Raw genomic sequence first — 20667 nt, forward strand, 5'->3', positions numbered from 1 at the left:
TTATATAAAATCACATGTATGTGAGCATTTGTATTACTTACTGTATTTTATATATTAAAATATTGAAGGGTCAGTGCAAAGCCAAAATTTATTTAGTTATGTGGTATTTACTTATTTAATATTACCTTTTATTTTTGTCTGTATTTTTTTTGGACGAATTTGGTGGCAAAAATACCATCAAATTCTAGCCCGTGGAGGAGGGGCATATGAAAGGTGGCTACACTGAGTGACAGCGCCAGAGATTACGCCAAAGAGTATTATTCAGCCGCCTCCACTGGCAGTTGCAGCTGAGAAGTTGCTGAGGGCAGTAGTAGTTCTGAGGTAGCCGTAGTTAGAGTACTAATTGTGACCATGTCGTGTGCAGTTGGTTCAAATGTCTCTGAGCACTATGGGACTCATCTGCTGTGGTGATTAGTCCCCTAGAACTACTTAAACCTAACTAACCTAAGGACATCACACACACCCATGACCGAGGCAGGATTCGAACCTGCGACCGTAGCAGTCGCACGGGTCGTGTGCAGTTGTTCTGTTGGGCAAGAAACCAGATGTTGTTGGATTGGGGATGTTGTAATGATCAGAGTGTATTTTTCGTCAATATATATGAAGGCTTCAGTCAACAAAGCATCTAGCTCGTGTTCTTGTGTTAGACTGTAATTCTGGTTTCTAGATGGTTTCTATATGCAATTATAGTATTTCTAGTTTTTTAATTACTTCAGTGTAAATCGTGTCTAAAATATCTTGCCTTATTGAGGTTGAACCATGCCAGACGTGTACGTTGAATCACACTTCCACACACAGAACAGTTACATTTGTACTTTGTTGTTTCGTAGCTTTTATAGTTGCTGGGGACTTAATTAACTGTGTTAACGGAAATTTACTTTTATTCCTTGTTGTTATTCTGTGCAGTCAGATTGCGGAGTAATACTAGTTAGGGCCAACCGGTTACGAGACTGCGTAACCGGACAAACAGCGACTAAAATTAAAATTATTTGCATTCTGTTTAATTAAACCCCCATGCAACGTACGTCGTACAACCTGACGAATTACTTAGACCACTGTTTACTATAATGAGAGACATAGAAGGAGTGTCCGTTAAAAGTCACACGGATCGAATCACTCATTCCTCAGCTCAATATGGCGCTGCAAGAATTTCAGTATCTATGCGAAATGTCCCCTCACCCCCTTCCCCATATACCATGGACCTTGCAGTTAGTGGGGATGCTTGCGTGCCTCAGCGATACAGATAGCCGTACCGTAGGTGCAACCACAACGGAGGGGTATCCGTTGAGAGGCCAGACAAACGTGTGGTTCCTGAAGAGGGACAGCAGCCGTTTCAGTTGTTGTAGGGGCAGCAGTCTGGATGATTGACTGATCTGGCCTTGTAACACCAGCCAAAACGGCCTTGCTGTGCTGGTACTCCGAACGGCTGAAAGCAATCGGAAACTAGAGCCGTAATTTTTCCCGAGGGCATGCAGCTTCACTGTATGGTTAAATGATGAAGGCGTCCTCTTGGGTAAAATATTCCGGAGGTAAAATAGTCCCCCTTTCTGACCTCCGGGCTGGGACTACTCAGGAGGACGTCGTTATCAGGAGAAAGAAAACTGGCGTTCTACGGATCGGAGCGTGGAATGTCAGATCCCTTAATCGGGCAGGTAGGTTAGAAAATTTAAAAAGGGAAAAAAGGTGAAAGTTAGATATAGTGAGAACTAGTGAAGTTCGGTGGCAGGAGGAACAAGACTTCTGTTCAGGTGACTACAGGTTTATAAATACAAAATCAAATAGAGATAATGCAGGAGTAGGTATAATAATGAATAGGAAAATAGAAATGCGGGTAAGCTACTACAAACAGTATAGTGAATGCATTATTGTGGTCAGGATGGACACAAAGCCCACGCCTACCACAGTAGTACAAGTTTATATGCCAACTAGCTCCGCAGATGATGAAGAGATTGATGAAATGTATGATGAGATAAGAGAAATCATTCAAGTAGAGAAGGGAGACGAAAATTTGATCGCCATGGGTGACTCGAACTCGATGGTAGGAAAAGGAAGAGAAGTAGGTGAATATGGAATGGGGGTAAGAAATGAAAGTGAAAGCCGCCTGGTAGAATTTTGCACAGAGCATAACTTAATGTAGCTAACACTTGGTTCAAGAATCGTAAAAGAAGGTTGTATACATGGAAGACGCCTGCAGATACTCGAAGGATTCAGATAGATTATATAATGGTAGGACAGAGATTCAGAAAGCAGATTTTAAATTGTAGGACATTGCCAGCGGCAGATGTGGACTCTTACCACAATCTATTGGTTATGAACTGTAGAATAAAACTGAAGAAACTTCAAAAAGGTGGAAATTTATGGAGATGGGATCTGGATAAACTGACAAAACCAGAGGTTGTACAGAGTTTCAGGGAGAGCATTAGAGGAAGATTGACAGGAATGGGGGAAAGAAATACAGTCGAAGAAGAATGGTTTGCTTTGAGGGATGGAATAGTGAAGGCATCAGAGGGTCAAGTAGGTAAAAAGGCGAGGGTTAGTAGGAATCCTTGGGTAACAGAAGATATATTGAATTTAACTGATGAAAGAAGAAAATGAAGCAGGCAAAAAGGAATACAAACGTCTCCAAAATGAGATCGACAGGAAGTGCAAAATGGGTAAGCGGGGATGGCTAGAGAACAAATGTAAGGATGTAGAGGCTTATCGCACTAGGGGTAAGGTAGATAATGCCTATAGGAAAATTAAAGAGACCTTTGGAGATAAGAGAACCACTTGTATGAATATCAAGAGTTCAGATGGAAACCCAGTTCTAAGCAAAGAAGGGAAAGCAGAAAGGTGGAAGGAGTATATAGAGGGTCTGTAATAGAGGACAATATTATAGAAATTGAAAAGGATGTAGATGAGGATGAAATGGGAGATATGATACTGCCTGAAGAGTTTGACACAGCACTGAATGACCCAAGCCGAAACGAGGCCCCAGGAGTAGACGCCATTCCATTAGAACTACTGATAGCCTTAGGAGAGCCAGCCTTGACAAAACTCTATCATCTGGTGAGCAAGATGTATGGGACAGGCGAAATACCTTCAGACTTCAAGAAGAATATAATAATTCCAATCCCAAAGAAAACAGGTGTTGAAAGATGTGAAAATTACCGAACTATCAGTTCAATAAGCCACGGCTGCAAAATACTAACACGAATTCTTTACAGTCGAAGGGAAAAACTGGTAGAAGCCAACCTCATAGAAGATCAGTTTGGATTCCGTAGAAATGTTGGAACACGTTAGGCAATACTGAACCTACGACTTATCTTAGAAAATAGATTAAGGAAAGGCAAACCTACATTTCGAGTATTTGTAGACTTAGAGAAAGCTTTTGACAATGTTGACTGGAATACTCTCTTTCAAATTCTATAGGTGGCAAGGGTAAAATACAGGGAGCGACAGGCTATTTACAATTTGTACGGAAACCAGATGGCAGTTATAAGAATCGAGGGGCATGAAAGGGAAGCAGTGGTTGGGAAGGGAGTGAGACAGGGTTGTAGCCTCTCCCCGATGTTATTCAATCTGTATATTGAGCAAGCAGTAAAGGAAACAAAAGAAAAATTCGGGGTAGGTATTAAAATCCATGGAGAAGAAATAAAAACTCTGAGGTTCGCCGATGACATTGTAGTTCTGTCAGGGACAGCAAAGGACTTGGAAGAGCAGTTGATGGAATGGACAGTGTCTTGAAATGAGGGTATAAGATGAACACCAACAAAAGCAAAACGAGGATAATCGAATGTAGTCGAATTAAGTTCGGCGATGCTGAGGGAATTAGATTAGGGAATGAGACACTTAAAGTAGTAAAGGAGTTTTGCTATTTAGGGAGCAAAATAACTGATGATGGTCGAAGTAGAGAGGATATAAAATGTATACTGGCAATGGCAAGGAAAGCGTTTCTGAAGAAGAGAAATTTATTAACATTGAGTATAGATGAAATTTGTTAACATCGAGTATAGATTTAAATGTAAGGAAGTCGTTTCTGTAACTATTTGTATGGAGTGTGCCCATGTATGGAAGTGAAACGTTGACGATAAATAGTTTGGACAAGAAGAGATAGAAGCTTTCGAAATGTGGTGCTACAGAATAATGCTGAAGATTATATGGGTAGATCACATAACTAATGAGGGGGTATTGAATAGAATTGAGGAGTAGAGAAACTTGTGGCGCGACTTGACTAGAAGAAGGGATCGCTTGGAAGGTCATATTATGAGGCGTCAAGGGATCACCAATTTAGTATTGGAGGGCAGCGTGGAGGGTAAAAATCGTAGAGGGAGTCCAAGAGATGAATACACTAAGCAGATTCAGAAAGATGTAGGTTGCAGTAAGTACTGGAAGATGAAGAAGCTTGCACAGGACAGAGTGGCATGGAGAGCTGCATCAAACCAGTCTCTGGTCTGCAGACCACAACAACAACAAAAACTATGCGAAATGTTCGAGCCCTCCCTAACCTAAAATCTGTATTAGAAAATTACCAGGCGTAAAATCAAAACACATCACAAAGAAACTAGTAAATGTCTCAAGGGGAGCTAACGAAGCCCTCGGCATGATGTACCTATCGTCTGAAATTTGTACCCAAATTTGATAACAAACCGCTGATGTTAAGAAGATAACATCTTCAGGATTGCTTCAGATCTGTTATCGCAACCCTAGAATTAACTCCTGCTCCATTAGTCCATCTCTCAGCAACGTCTTGCCTACTAAGCTGGGGCGACAAGAAACATGGCATTAAAAAGAAGAAAATGCAGCATTCTAATAATCAAGAGGGCTTGTATTAAATGATAGGCTCTATACCTTGGATGCTAAGTACTGTTTAAGTAAACGTTTCCGGTATGACATTTCAGTTCAACAAAAAATAATGGCGGTTACAGATAATGAATCATGCCCAAATTATGGCCAAAGATTTACTCATCATTTAGTGAAACTGGAAGAACTCCTTTCCAACAGGCGTTTGAGGGCAAGGCGGAATCGACCAAGGTCATGACATGCCATATACAGAGGAGGGAGGGGGGGGGGGGGCAAATAAAAGAGGCACAGAGAACAGAGTTCCAAGGCACAGAGAAACACAGCAGAGGAAAGGAAATACAGTACTAATCTGCTAACCTGACTATAGCAGATGTTGAAAGTGACCATTATTCATCTCTTGGAACTTTTGGATCTTCGTTAGCCAGTTGCTGAATGCGGATCAAGGCTGATTTCCGGAATTAGTACAGTCTCATCCGAAATGTTGTGCTGCACTTCTTGAAGAATTTGAGGGTTACTGCATTACACCTTACACTTAAGGGCTCCCTCACAAAGTAATCGCACACTGATGGATCAGGTGATCTGGGTGGCGAGCTTGAACCGCGACCACATTAATGCTGCCTCTTGTCCAGGCCAATTTTTTTTTTTGCCCCGCCCTGTTCAAGAGCATAGTGTAATGTACTACCCTGTATAATGCATGCGTCTGTAGCGCTCACGAACAGATGTAAGAGGAACACGAAGCCAAGGAATAGCCACGGCGTTAATATGATAGAATTCTCCAGGGCTTTGTAGTTGCACTCCTTCTTCCCCCAAGAATATCTTTCGTTTAGTATAATTCCGTGTAATTTTGTTTCGCATGAAGTTGTTAATCTGCCATCCAAAAACTACAAATATGGTGCTATGGCCCACTGTTTTCGCTGTCAGGTTCCTTGTGCAAAATCTTCTAACAAGTTCCCGGCTCTCATCAGGACGATAGTAAAGAAGGTACTGCAGTTGCTTTTCTGAACTCCAGAGCAGTTGTGAAGTGATGGGTGACACATGTCTCCCCTAACATTTGTGCTGCGCTTGTAAGTTTCACTCCGAAAAGGCAGTGAATGGCTACTGGGATAACAAACAGAGCTGTAGGCCGTCGAGAACAATTTGTTTAGTTTTTTCTGCTGTAACCTAGGCGTCCCTAAAAATTCGATAGAAGATACACATAGAATCTCATATTAACTGTTCATGCATTGCTATGGGATCTAAGAGGAGAAATATTCATTTTGCAGACTTCACTCGAAAATGGACTCGAATACTAAGAGGAAAGGAAAAGGTACTAAACAAGCGTGAATTCCTAATAAAAAGCCCTGACCTACACAAGAAACTTTAATGACTAGCAGACGAGTTCAGTCACATAGACCATAGTATACTAAAGGCTGCTGTCTACAACTGTGTTTTTGCTAACAGCAGTGTCTGCTTTATCACCTGAGTACACAGCAGGCAACATCGGTGCACCGGTGACATTGTGTCCATTGCAGCTGAATCCATACGACACAGTTGCCAGACAGCCTTATAGGTCAGCTCTTCCCGCAGATCAACAGGTTTGTTATTCTTACTCGTCGGGAACTGGGACACAATAATGATCTGTAATATTTGTCTCGTATCTCTTGTGCTTCTTGGACTAACGATCAACCTTAAGGTAAAGCACAGAAAGATATATTCCTGTCGTTGTCATTACAATGAAATCGTGGCAATTTTTTTACACATTCCTCATAAGCCTATATTTAGGTCTACGTCTTCATGTGGAGCTACAGCTAGATATACATATTAACAGATATGGTGTCTTGCGCTAGAAGTGGAGGTGTTTATAGTGTACTACTGTCATTTTCCACACTTCTAACAAAATTTGCGGATGGCGCACACCAAGATTCTCCGATGGAATTCGTCTGCATCTGTATTTCTCATATTTTATCGTTTTAGTCGTTAAGCAAGATGTGTGTGTGTGGTTGGTTCAAATGGCTCTGAGCACAATGGGACTCAACTGCTGTGGTTATCAGTCCCCTAGAACTTAGAACTACTTAAACCTAACTAACCTAAAGACATCACACACATCCATGCCCGAGGCAGGATTCGAACCTGCGACCGTAGCAGTCGCACGGTTCCGGACTGCGCGCCTAGAACCGCGAGACCACCGCGGCCGGCTGTGTGTGTGGAATTAGCACGTTTTTTTGAGTCTTCTTAGGGCGTACACTCTTGAAATTTTAAAAGCGAACGTTTTCTTGTTGCAATATTTCTTTGTTTTTGCATTGTTTATTGAATTGTAACCGACAAAAGGTATTCACTCATTATGAAAGGTTTCAGCAACTCAGTGCAGCAATCTTAGGAACCATAATAAATATCCGCAAAAACTGATAGACATGTAATGGAATGTAAACAAAGATATAGCAAAAAGGAAGCAATCATACAAAACGTTGAACAATTAACGACGTTGTTGCAATGAGGCCAGGCATTGTACTAAAGTGATCTATCGCTATCACGATAATATACACCGAAATACGGAACTAGCGTTCGCTTACAATCAAAGAACATTCAAGGGTGTAAGCATTAAAAAAATTTCCTTTCTCCAAAGGAAACGTCTAAATGCAAGCGAATGTGTGTATAAAGAATTGTATAACTGAAATGTAATCATCCACAAAAGTTAACCCTTTCGCGGCTACGGGCATACATGTATGCCCGGCAGTTAGAAGACCAGACGGCTACGGGCGTAGATGTATGCCCAGCCGGCGGGAAGTCCAGGCGGCTACGGGCATACATCTACGCCCGGCAGGCGGGAATACCAGACGGCTAATGGCATACATATACGCCCGGGCTCGGGAACAGGTAAACGTTCACAATAGAGCGGCTGCTGGCTGTTGTCCACTTTTCAGACAACACTTTCATTGTCTGGTCTTCTTTGTAAAGTGAGAAAGCACTTTAGTTTTCCCCTCCCCTGCACACTTTCTGCTTACGAGTCTAACAATCGGCCAGTCCGTTTTTCGCTTCTGGTGAGACGACAGCGTTCGCGTGTGTAGACTTTGCCATGTCGGGACACAGTTTATCGGACAAGGAAATCATGGATATCCTCATGAATAGCAGTGACGAAGATTGTAGTGATACTTCGGAGCTTTCTTCCGATGAAGAGTTGGATGCTCCTGGACTTATTGCTGAATCCTCGGTATCACGAACAGAAGATTCTTCCTCTGAAGACGGAAAAGAAGATAGAGTAAGTGAAACTTCGTCAGGAAAAAGAAAGTATGACTGGACGGAGAATCATCCTGTGACGAAACGACACCGTTTTGTGAACTCATTTAGCGGGTTAAAGGTGGACTTCGAAGAGTCAGCAAGTCATTTAGATTTCTTTTTGTACTTCATGTCCATGGAATTTGTTTCTGCCATTTGTACACAGATCAATAATTATTATAAATTTATTACTGAAAAAATGACGACAGTGCCCAGTAGATTAGCACGCTGGAAGCATATAGAGCCATCATAATTTTATTGTTTCCTAGCATGTTCTCTGCTTATGCCTAGAAGTAAAAAGTTAGAAGTGAATGAATATTAGTCGACAGATTCTTTGCTTCAGACACCAATATTTTCTAACATAATGGCCAGGGACCGGTACAAATTGATTCTGCGTTTATTGCACTTCTGTGACAATTCCACCGCGTCTCAAGATATTCTTGTAAAGATACGTCTCATTGTAGGTCACACAAGAAATAAATTCCGCGAGGCAGTACTACCCTTTGAAAACCTAGTGATCGACGAAAGTTTGCTACTTTTCAAGGGAAGGCTCCGATTCAAGCAGTACATACCAAATAAACGTAGTCGTTTTGGCATTAAAATTTTCGTCCTTTGTGACGTAGAAACGAATTATATTCTGGATTATATTATCTACACTGGAGCTGCCACGGAAATAGAATCTGGAAATTCTGATTGGGGAAAATCAGGCGATGTTGTTGTGAGTTTGTTATTGCCATACCTCAACAAAGGTCATACCATTTATTTGGACAATTGGTACTCGAGCCCAGAATTATTTCTATGGCTCCACAAAAAATGTACAAACGCCGTCGGAACAGTACGAAAAAACAGGAAACATCTACCACCGTTACCAGACAAGCTGAAAAAAGGGGAAGTACAGTTCAAATCTTGTGGAACATTAATGGCACTAAAATGGATGGACAAGAAAGAAGTGTGGATGCTTTCGACCGTAAATGGACCAGAGTTTGTGGAGACACAGAAGAAAGAACATAGAACAGGCCAAAACAAATTGAAACCCACCTGTGTCGTCAGCTATAATAAGTCAATGGGTGCAGTGGATAAGACAGACATGCTATTATCTTCTGTACAGTGCATCCGAAAGACACTGAAGTGGTACAAGAAAGTATTCTTTCATTTGACTGACTTGTGTGTGCTGAACGCAAAAACTGTTTTTGAAATACAAAAGCAACAGAAGATACCACTAGCGAAATACCACTTGGAGCTAATCCGTCAATTGCTTGACAGATTTCATAGTCAAACGTGTAAAAGTGCGATCCCACGGACAACCAAAGAAGAAAGCCCTTTCCGACTGCAGAATAAAGAGGGACATTATCCAGGGTTCCTCGTAGCAACGGAGAAAAAGGAGATTCCCCAGAGACGCTGTGTAGTATGCACTGCTCATTCACAACGAAAAATGACACGCATAAGATGCAAAAAGTGCGATGTGGCTCTCTGCATGGTGCCATGTTTCGAAAATTACCACACGCTAAAGAAATATTAGCACGTTTTAGTAACTTTGTACGTTTCAAATAGATAAAAGTAAAAAATAAAAAAATAAAAATAAAAAGCAGATGATGATGATGAGTCCCATACTCCGTTTACCGAGCGTAGGGGAGCGACGCGGGAGACCCGCGCCGCCATACTAGGCAAGGTCCTAGTGGAGGTGGTTTGCCATTGCCTTCCTCCGACCGTAATGGGGATCAATGATGATGATGATGAAGACGACACAAACACCCAGTCATCACGAGGCAGGTGAAAATCCCTGATCCCGCCGGGAATCGAACCCGGGACCCCGTGCTCGGGAAGCGAGAACGCTACCGCGAGACCACGAGCTGCGGACAAAAAAAAGCAGATAAAAGTAAAAAAAATGGTTTTTAACTCAGCCAGCGGCAGTCCAAAGCCTGCGTCGAAAATGAGGATGGGAAACCATTAAAGTAAACCGTACTGAACGTGACGGGCTGAAAAAGAAGACAGCGAGCTAGAAGAAGGTAGGCGTTTACTATCCAATTTCTTACTGTGGAGAATAGACTTTAGGTTTTAATTACAAACGAAGACAAGGGCCTATCGCAAAATGAGTTATGCAGATATATTCCTTGTTTAACTTTTAGTCCGATTGCATGACAAAATTAGGTTTTAAATTTCTGTAATTATTATCTATTTAAGACCGTAGTAAGAATATTGTTCGAGATTTGGGCGTTTTCGCTACGCACAACTCTATTTAAAACTATATATCTTGGAATACATTCATGTGATGATAGTGGAATTTTAATATGTTTTAGGCACATACATCGACGGTGTAAATCTCTAGTTAGAGGATTTTGGAATTACTATTAAAAAAGTTCCTATCATTTTTCTAAACCAACCATTTTTCAGCCCATAATAAACATATAACTGAAAGTGTTGGCTATTTTCGAAGCTCTCTTTCGTTGTTATCAGAAACTATAACCAAAGTGACCATACAGAGTATAGTGTTTTTTTAAGGCGCTGCTGAACAGTGGTTCTGTGCACGCGGCAACACGCGGGAAGCCTGCGGCGGCCGTAGCCTGCAGCGGCCACAGGGCTGCGACAGCCGCCGCCGGCCAGGCGCGCAGTGCGCTCGTCCCTGTCACCCGGCCAGGCAGGCAGGACGCTCAGCCTTCCAGCCGCGAAAGGGTTAAATCAGTAACCAGGGAAGTATATTGCATGTGGCTACGCGTCGGAGAGCTGATGAAGTGTTGAATAGATCCATTTCTTTAAAGGTGAGCAGGTGCAAGAGCAGCGGCGGCTGAGGCGTTAGTCAAGGAATACTGTAAACTCCCGAGCGTGTAACACAATGCGTTTGTGTGAGTGGCTGCCTAATGTTGTTCCGCAGTGGAATCCTCACGCCAATAAATGATTAAACTGACCCTACCATTGAAAGCCTACGCCTAGGGATTTTCATGAAACTAAGTATTGGCTTATGGTTTTATTTCAGTTTAACGCATCAGACCAGTCATTCTTATCGGTATGCTACTAGAATGAATCACAACGAGATACAAAAACTTGTTTATTCTTAAAAAGCATACAGAATGCAAAAATTGTACGAATATGAAATACACAATATCGAATTATATACTACTTGTAATTTCGAGATTGGTGGAACATGTTTGACTTTGGCCGCATCTCTATGACATTAGATGCACACAATGATGGTGATCAACAGAAGACGTATACCGCACCTGGCACTTTTAGAAAAAACCTCAGTGGACAAGCAGATGGAAGTCAAACGCACAGACTGTGACTGTTTCCTTGTCCACTGAACTGGAGTGCGCATATCACCTGTTGAAATACGGATAGCAGTTGTACTACACAGATGATCCACTAATTGGGACGTTGGCCGCTGTGCAGGTCAGGTGGTGGTTTCTGGTGGTTTTGGGGTGGTGACCATAAGCGAGATCATCGGTCCCTTCGGATTAGGGAAGGCTGGGGAACGAAGTCAGCCGTGCCCTTTCAAAGGAACCAACCCGGCATTTGCGTGAATCGTTTGAGGGAAATCAGGGAAAACCTTTAAAAAAAGAATGGGTGGATGTGGGTTTGAGCCGTTGATGTCACAAATTCGAGTGCAGTGTGCTAACCACTGCGCCACCTCTTTAAGTGTTTGTGCAGATGATGTACGTGGCATACCTGCAATTCTCTTTCTACTCAGTGGACGCAGTATGCCGTCCACAAACTCCTAAGGCTGAAACTACCTCAGTACAAGACAGAAAACGAGTCAAGATTTCTGTTCGCTCACTATCTAGGAACAGAAATTCGACTCACGTATTCTCCACTCAAGTATCTCCTTTAAAGATGCACTTCAGTGTGTGTTATACTCCAGAGAGAGTTAAATAATCGTCACTTAAGCAAACAGAATTACATTTCTTTCTCAGAGAAGCGACTAACGCGTTCCCCGTATCGAAAGCAGCTCTTCTTAAAGTCGGACCGCCAGCTCCTGCGGTATGGCTGTCGCCACCGAAGTCCCTTCTAGCGATCCTCAGAGGCGAGTGCTCTCGATCGCTGCCGGCAGGGAAGTCTTTTTTTTTCTCCCGGCATTTTCCGCTTCCATATGGACACGCGGCACCTACGATCCCAGCGGCCGTTACAAAAACATTACCTCCCACTACATGGGTGACGAATCTGCCAGCCAATCCCCTACAGCTCATACTCTTTCAGAAGAAGTTCTGGAATGCTCCATTACCGTTCCTTTACGCGTATCCCCTTTTTTGGTTGGAGGTGAGCTCCTGCAATGCCCATGAGAAGTTTCTGAGGTCAGCTCGCGAGCGTTGTTTCTGACCCTGCACATTCCTTCGCACTAAAAGAATGTCCTTTCGCATTCTTAGGCCCCCGATGCTCGTTCTCCAGGTTTTTTCACTTCGTCAGAGAATATCTCTGCCAGTTCTGTCCGCTCTACGGAGGATCTGCTGCCTCTAGCACCATAAACCACCGCCGTCATGCATTCTTCTCGTTGAGGTCACTAAATGTCCGCCGCGCGGTCTACGGCGCCTTGCCAGGGTTCGAACGACTCCCACCCTACCAAGTCGGAGGATCGAGCCCTACCTGTGCACCGGTGTGTATGTGTGTTGTTCTTAGCTTAAATTGGTTTAAATTAGATTAAGTAGTGTGCAAGCCAAGGGACCGATGACATCAGCAGTATTTTTTAAATACACTCCTGGAAATTGAAATAAGAACACCGTGAATTCATTGTCCCAGGAAGGGGAAACTTTATTGACACATTCCTGGGGTCAGATACATCACATGATCACACTGACAGAACCACAGGCACATAGACACAGGCAACAGAGCATGCACAATGTCGGCACTAGTACAGTGTATATCCACCTTTCGCAGCAATGCAGGCTGCTATTCTCCCATGGAGACGATCGTAGAGATGCTGGATGTAGTCCTGTGGAACGGCTTGCCATGCCATTTCCACCTGGCGCCTCAGTTGGACCAGCGTTCGTGCTGGACGTGCAGACCGAGTGAGACGACGCTTCATCCAGTCCCAAACATGCTCAATGGGGGACAGATCCGGAGATCTTGCTGGCCAGGGTAGTTGACTTACACCTTCTAGAGCACGTTGGGTGGCACGCTATACATGCGGACGTGCATTGTCCTGTTGGAACAGCAAGTTCCCTTGCTGGTCTAGGAATGGTAGCACGATGGGTTCGATGACGGTTTGGATGTACCGTGCACTATTCAGTGTCCCCTCGACGATCACCAGAGGTGTACGGCCAGTGTAGGAGATCGCTCCCCACACCATGATGCCGGGTGTTGGCCCTGTGTGCCTCGGTCGTATGCAGTCCTGATTGTGGCGCTCACCTGCACGGCGCCAAACACGCATACGACCATCATTGGCACCAAGGCAGAAGCGACTCTCATCGCTGAAGACGAAACGTCTCCATTCGTCCCTCCATTTACGCCTGTCGCGACACCACTGGAGGCGGGCTGCACGATGTTGGGGCGTGAGCGGAAGACGGCCTAACGGTGTGCCGGACCGTAGCCCAGCTTCATGGAGACGGTTGCGAATGGTCCTCGCCGATACCCCAGGAGCAACAGTGTCCCTAATTTGCTGGGAAGTGGCGGTGCGGTCCCCTACGGCACTGCGTAGGATTCTACGGTCTTGGCGTGCATCCGGGCGTCGCTGCGGTCCGGTCCCAGATCGACGGGCACGTGCACCTTCCGCCGACGACTGGCGACAACATCGATGTACTGTGGAGACCTCACGCCCCACGTGTTGAGCAATTCGGCGGTACGTCCACCCGGCCTCTCGCATGCCCACTATACGCCCTCGCTCAAAGTCTGTCAACTGCACATACGGTTCACGTCCACGCTGTCGCGGCATGCTACCAGTGTTAAAGACTGCGATGGAGCTCCGTATGCCACGGCAAACTGGCTGACACTGACGGCGGCGGTGCACAAATGCTGCGCAGCTAGCGCCATTCGACGGCCAACACCGCGGTTCCTGGTGTGTCTGCTGTGCCATGCGTGTGATCATTGCTTGTACAGCCCTCTCGCAGTGTCCGGAGCAAGTATGGTGGGTCTGACACACCGGTGTCAATGTGTTCATTTTTCCATTTCCGGGAGTGTAAATGTCTGCCCCTGAAGAATACAATAAGATGCTTTCCAACTCCTCGTTGCTCGGCAGCGGCTTCTGTGGAAGGCAAGGTCGTTTGGTTTTTTCTATCAGTGTTCAGCTTTAATTAAACTTCCAGACATGCAGTATCACAGAATTTATTAGTGCTTGGTTCTAGCCACTAACAGCCAATGAAATAATTACTCCGATTTTCATTCATAAATATAATCTAATATAGATATAAATCTACAAGAATGTTAAATGTATAATGGCAAAATCTTGCCTCATTACAGTAAAAATTCACACGAATTAAATAAAGTAGACAACCATACCGTTTAAAATTGCTGTGTGCCACTGATGTAGTTTTTCCAACGGTACTTTGATGCAATAACATTCTGTCGGTATGTCTTCCATCTAATTATTTTATATGTCATGAGGTTTCATGGACATCTTACTGTGTCGAACATGTTTTTTCCTGTTATAAGATATCCGTATTAGCAGTTGATACCGCATTTCTTTTAAGATTAATTATTTTATTGCCCTCCAAAAGCTAATTTATCAAGTTGGATATGTGAGTTTAAAACAAAATTTGGATTTTTAACTAAGCGGACAGTAGCGTGTGTTATCCACATTTTAAATTTAGAAATTAATTCAGAAAGGCAGTGTTTCAGAGGATTGAAAGAAGCAATTAAAACTGGTCTCACGTATGGCATTGATCACTGAATGGTGCACTAGACCGTCACTTAGGCGAGCTGTATTCAGATGACGAGAGTAATTTTGAGTTTAATAATGAAGTTTGTAGCGCTGTGGGGGTAATGTCCGATTTTTGGCTTCTATTTCCTAATTCATTTTCGCAGTATTCTGTACAGGTAGTTTAGCGAACCAGCGTCGAAGTCACTATTGTGATTAATGGGACAACAGGGATCTGACCAAATCCCGATTCCAATTGCACTTGACGCTAGGATTGGCCTCGAATCACTTTTCAGCTCGTCTGTTGAATTTCGTTCGGAACTCAATCTTTAACAACACTACGTTGGTAAAATGCAACATAGAATCATCTTCCTGTAAATTTTATATTAGGAATATACAGTTGGTAACTAGACACGTAAGTCTCGAGTAGGAATGTAAAATGTCGTGCAAGTACTCAACTGAGATGTACTTCGCTTGTTGCTTTGGTTGTGACGGATGTGGTGCTCAGGGAAGTTCTTTTCATTACCGACTGGTCGTATAAATATCGCTGCTGTCATTAAGTTACTTTAAGGCAGCAGTTTGCAACCTGGGAGTGAGTACCCCTTGAGGGGTAAAATGAAATTTTGTGAAGGGTAAAAATAAAAGAGATGGATTGCGTTTCGGTTACTAACCTAAGTAATTTTCATAAGATCATAACTATGGTCACTATTTCATAAGGTTTTAAAATTGCTTACTCGTATAACCAATAATAATTATTTTTTAAATTCTAACATTAATGTGTGACACATTTGAATGTATGAACATTATCTTTTTCATATAGTCCATTGTAATGTAACCCTCTAAAACAGATGTCGTCAAACTTTCCTCGCAGGAGCCAGTGCTGACATTGTGGGTCGCCACCTAGGGATGCATATGTAGCGATGTTATTATTGATAATCTATAGAAGTTATGTAGTCGAATTAAGTCGGATGATGCTAAGGGAATTAGATCAAGAAGTGAGACACTTAAAGTCATAAATGAGTTTTGCTATTTGGGGAGCAAAATAACTGATGATGGTCGAAATAGACTGGCAATGGTAAGGAAAGCGTTTCTGAAGAAGAGAAATTTGTTAACATCGAGTATAGATTTAAGTGCCAGGAAGTCGTTTCTGAAAGTGTTTGTATGGAATGTAGCCATGTATGGAAGTGAAACATGCACGATAAATAGTTTGGACAGGAAGAGAATAGAAGCTTTCGAAATGTGGTGCTACAGAAGAATGCTGAATATTAGATGGGTAGATCACATAGCTAATAAGGAGGTATTGAACAGAATTGGGGAGAAGAGGAGTTTGTGGCACAACTTGAGGAGAAAAAGGGACCGGTTGGTAGGACAAGTTCTGAGACATCAAGGGATCACAAATTTAGCATTGGAGGGCAGTGTGGAGGGCAAAAATCGTAGAGGGAGACCAAGAGATGAATACACTAAGCAGATTCAGAAGGATGTAGGTTGCAGCACCAGTCTCAGGACTGAAGACCACAACAACAACAATAGAAGTTAGCATATTATGAGCCTCCAATAGACTAACTACCGTAAGGGCTCGATGTGTTGGCTGCTGACCGCCAAGTACTGATCTTCAAAAGTCGGCTCCATTGGGAACACTTCTTGACTGTTCTCGATTTAGATTGCTGCCACCATCAGCGACGCCAAAGTTCTGACTCAGCAATTGCCTGAAAAATTGTTACGGAGTTGTTTCTGTGGGCGGATGGTTAACTGATCAATAACAGCAATCATATTTAAATGCATTATGCAATATGGGACACCAGTGGTTAGCACACTGGATTCGAATTCTGAAGACGACAGTTCAAATCCCTACCCGCCCTTTCTTATTTAAGATTTCCGTGGTTTCCCTAAATCACTTAAAGCAAATGCAGGGATGGTTCCTTTGAAAGGGCACGGCCGACATCCTTCTCCATCGTTCCTTAATCTAAGCTTGTGCTCCAACCTCCACGTCTAAGGGACCTTAAACACTAATCTTCCTTCCTTTAATATAAGACGCAATAACAAATGCTTACTAAATTTTTTGAATGACATTTTCCTTCTAATCGTTGCGTTGTGTTACAACAGCCTTAATACAATTTCATATTATTTGCTACAAATATGTACCGTGTCTGAAGATGAACATCTACAAGTGTTCATTTTAACTGAAGAGATAGAAATATCTCGAAAAATACACATTGGATCAAGAAAAGTTGTGATTCCTGTTTGTCTGTCGCGGAGGCGGATATCCAACTATACCACACTCGAGCCGCCACCCCACCCAGTGCGTGGGTGGTGGGGGACAACTTTGAAATCTTCAAAGGGTACCTCCGTTTTCTGTTGCAGATTACGATTCTACGGCAAAATCCACATTCGTTTTGTCTGAAGCACTTTCTTCGTTTCGTCATAGATCGCGCTGTAACTGGAAGAATGGAAATGGGTACACAATGGCCCTTGAATATCCAGTGGCATGTGGGACCCCACCTCCATGCTGTAAGGGTATGACCGACCAGTACTTCATAACTTCGTGTTGGAAATCCCATTCGCAACGTTGCTTTCCTCCAACATATCGAACACGTATCGTGACAGGCAGTACACTGCCACCAGAGCCTACGTATGATTCAGACCTAAAATCGATACAGGTTGTAATCATTACATTACTTGTGCAGTTTTTATTGCCTGCACACCTACCTACCATTTGAAGAACAGACTTGCAAGTGGACAATGAATATTGCAACTAAGAAAGAAAAAAATTAAAATTATCCTGATTTACAGAGAATGCAGGAGAAATGTTGAAGCTGCTGCTGGCCCGTATGCCGAGCGTTTTCCAGAGAACGCTCTCTCTCATTTGTTGTTGTAGAAGGTTGTGGACGCCTTTATGTCTGACGGCAGCGTACAGACCGGCGAAAGGAAACGAAGGAAACGTGTAGCAGAAGATGCTAGTAAAACAGCTGTACTAGCAGCAGTGCGCCACAACCCACGGATAAGCGCCCGGCAATTACACTGCGATTTCGCTATGACCTTAGGTAGTATTGTCACAGTTCTACATTGTTGTAAGTATCATCTATACCACATGTCACCACATCAAGAACTTAATGGCGCCGATTTCCATAACCGGACACAGTTTGGTGAATTGGCACGTCAATAAATGCAAACGAGCCCCACATTCCTTGCCGAGGTACTATTTTCCGATGAGTCTACATTCACAAATCATGATACCCTTAACCAGCATAACATGCATTACTGGAATGTAGACAATCCCTACTGGTTACTGCAAGCTGAACATCAATGTCTTTGCTCGGTTAACGTATACTGTGGCATCATGCGGAACAAACTCATTGGTACGTCTTTTATAGACGGCACGTTGAATGAACGCAAATATCGAACGGTTTTTGGGAAGGAACTACCGATATTACTGCAGCATGTTGCCTTGGACGTTCGAAGACGTATGTGGTTTCAGCATGACAGTCGCCCAACTCATGGCGCAACAGAAGCACGGGATGTATTAGACCATGTTTACACTGGTCGGTGGGTCGATAGAGGTGGCTATATTAATCGAGCTGCTTTCTTTGGGGATATTTAAAGTATAAGATGTACCACCAAGTGCCAACAAGCCGTGAAGACATGGTCGGCCGCATCAGTAACGCCAGTTCTGACAATCTGTCCTATGTACGGTCATTTGAAAAGCGGATCACTAAGTGTACTGAAGTTGACGGTACTATGTTTGAACACTTACTCTAACTGGAAAAGTATAGTAGCGTTCGCCTCGAGCTACGGCCAGTGGCCCGTCAATATGTTGGAGGAATACAACACTGCGAATGGGTTTTCCATTTAGAAGCTATGAAATGCTGGCCTGTCCCACCCTCGAAGCATGAAGGTGGGGTTACACGTGCCATTGTATATTCAAGGGCCATTGAGTGGCATGTCATAAATCAGGCTACTCAGTGGCCCTATTCCTTCGATTATAGCACCATCCGTGGTGAAACGAAGAAAATGCTTCAGACAAAAAGTAACTAGATATTGCCGTAAAATCGTAATCTTCAATAGAAAACGGGGCAACGGCCTTGCAGCAGTGGATACACCGGTTCCCGTGAGATCAACAAAGTTAAGCGCCGTTGGGCGTGGCCGGCACTTGGATGGGAGACCATTCAACCGCCATGCGCTGTTGCCATTTTTCGGGGTGCACTCAGCCTCGTGATGCTAATTGAGGTGCTACTTGACCGAGTAGTAGCAGCTTCGGCCAAGAATACCATCATAACGACGGGGAGAGCGGTGTGCTGACCCCACACCCCTTCTATCAGCATCCTCCTCTGAGGACGACACGGCGGTCGGATGGTCCCGGTAGGCAACTCTTGGGCTGAAGACGGAGTGCTAATAGAAAACGGGGATTCCCACTGAAGAGTTCAAAGCTGCACCCTGCCACTCACGCACGAGGTGGGTTGGAGGCTAGAGTGTGGTTCAAAATGGTTCAAATGGCTCTGAGCACTATGCGACTTAACTTCTGAGGTCACCAGTCACCTAGAACTTAAAACTAATTAAACCTAACTAACCTAAGGACATCACACACATCCATGCCCGAAGCAGGATTCGAACTTGCGACCGTAGCGGTCGCTCGGTTCCAGACTGTAGCGCCTAGAACCGCACGGCCACTCCGGCCGGCTAGAGTGTGGTATCATTGGATATCCCCTTCCGAGACAAACAAATTGGAATTATAACTTTGTTTGATCCCTATGTGCAGTTTTCGAGAGTGGCTGGGCTACTTACCCCTTTGCCCCTAAGATACGCGGACCCCGCCTTGAAAATGGCGGGATGTGCTCCCGCCGAAAGATCGGCAGTCGCTGTTAATACTACCTGGCTGAATTCCTGTAAGTTGATTGAAAAATGTTAGATGCATGTTATTATAAAATTTGACGGAGAACCGCGGGTTGTATGAATATTTGATTAGAGCCCCATGCGGTCCGCGGATCGCAGTTTGACGAACGCTGTTCTAAAAAAAATAGTTGTTGTGAAGAAAAATGATTGAAATTCAGTGCTCCGAACGCAATTTTTTCGGAATCGTGATACATCACAGTGACCACGCAGGCGTGTAATAAAGAAATATAGTATGTCTCATTAAACTATCAGTTTCCATTCATATCAAACCTAGCACTTGGCCAAAATTCATCGGTTACCTGCTATTATGATTTTTTCTTGGAGTCAGGTACTGAGTCGTCATCGCGTAGCGGAAAAACTTTCGACGTCTGACTCTGGTAACATATGTGTAACGCAACACAATGTTTTGCATTACTAAAAAAAAGGCAGTAATCGGAGTTCGTGTAAAGAAACTTAGATTGGAATGTTCGACTTATAATGAATGTAAGTGCCCCTACAATGACGCGTAATCGATACGCCACCAAACCAATCGCTTCCCAATGTTATTCTACATCTACATGCATACTCTGCAAGTTACCGTACGGTGTGTGGCGGAGGGTACCCTGTCACTTCCTTTCCTGTTTCACTCGCAAATAGAGCGAGGGAAAAACGATTGTCTTTATGCCTCCATATGAGCCCTAATTACTATTATCTTGTCTTCGCAGTCCTTACGCGAAATGTAAGTTGGCGGCAGAAGAATCGTTTCACAGTCAGACCAAATGCCGGATCTCTAGATTTTCTCAATAGCGTTCCTCTAAAAGAAGGACACCTTTCCTCCAGGGATTATCTCTTGAGTTCCCGAAGCAGCTCAGTAACACTTGCGTGTTTATCGAATCTACCGCTAACAAATCTAGCAGCCCGCCTCTGAATTGCATCGATGTCTTCTTTTAATCAGACACGGTGCGGTTCCGAAACACTCGAGCGGTGCT

The 20667-nt window shown here is 43.7% G+C and overlaps 1 protein-coding gene across 3 annotated transcripts in view; it reads left to right on the forward strand.

Annotated features, from left to right (window-relative positions):
- Positions 1-20667, forward strand: part of LOC126354065 (juvenile hormone esterase-like) — a 285547-nt gene that overhangs the window by 179994 nt on the left and 84886 nt on the right. The window contains exon 1 of one of the 3 annotated variants that reach the window (XM_050003439.1): positions 6361-6454. The exons of the other annotated variants lie outside the window; for them this stretch is intronic. Within the exon in view, the coding sequence (XP_049859396.1) occupies positions 6395-6454 (60 nt within the window). The 5' untranslated portion in view covers positions 6361-6394. Of the gene's footprint in view, positions 1-6360; positions 6455-20667 lie in introns of those variants that run through there. 3 annotated transcript variants of the gene reach the window in all.

This window comes from Schistocerca gregaria, chromosome 3, assembly GCF_023897955.1.
Source record: "Schistocerca gregaria isolate iqSchGreg1 chromosome 3, iqSchGreg1.2, whole genome shotgun sequence".
Lineage (NCBI taxonomy): Eukaryota > Metazoa > Arthropoda > Insecta > Orthoptera > Acrididae > Schistocerca > Schistocerca gregaria.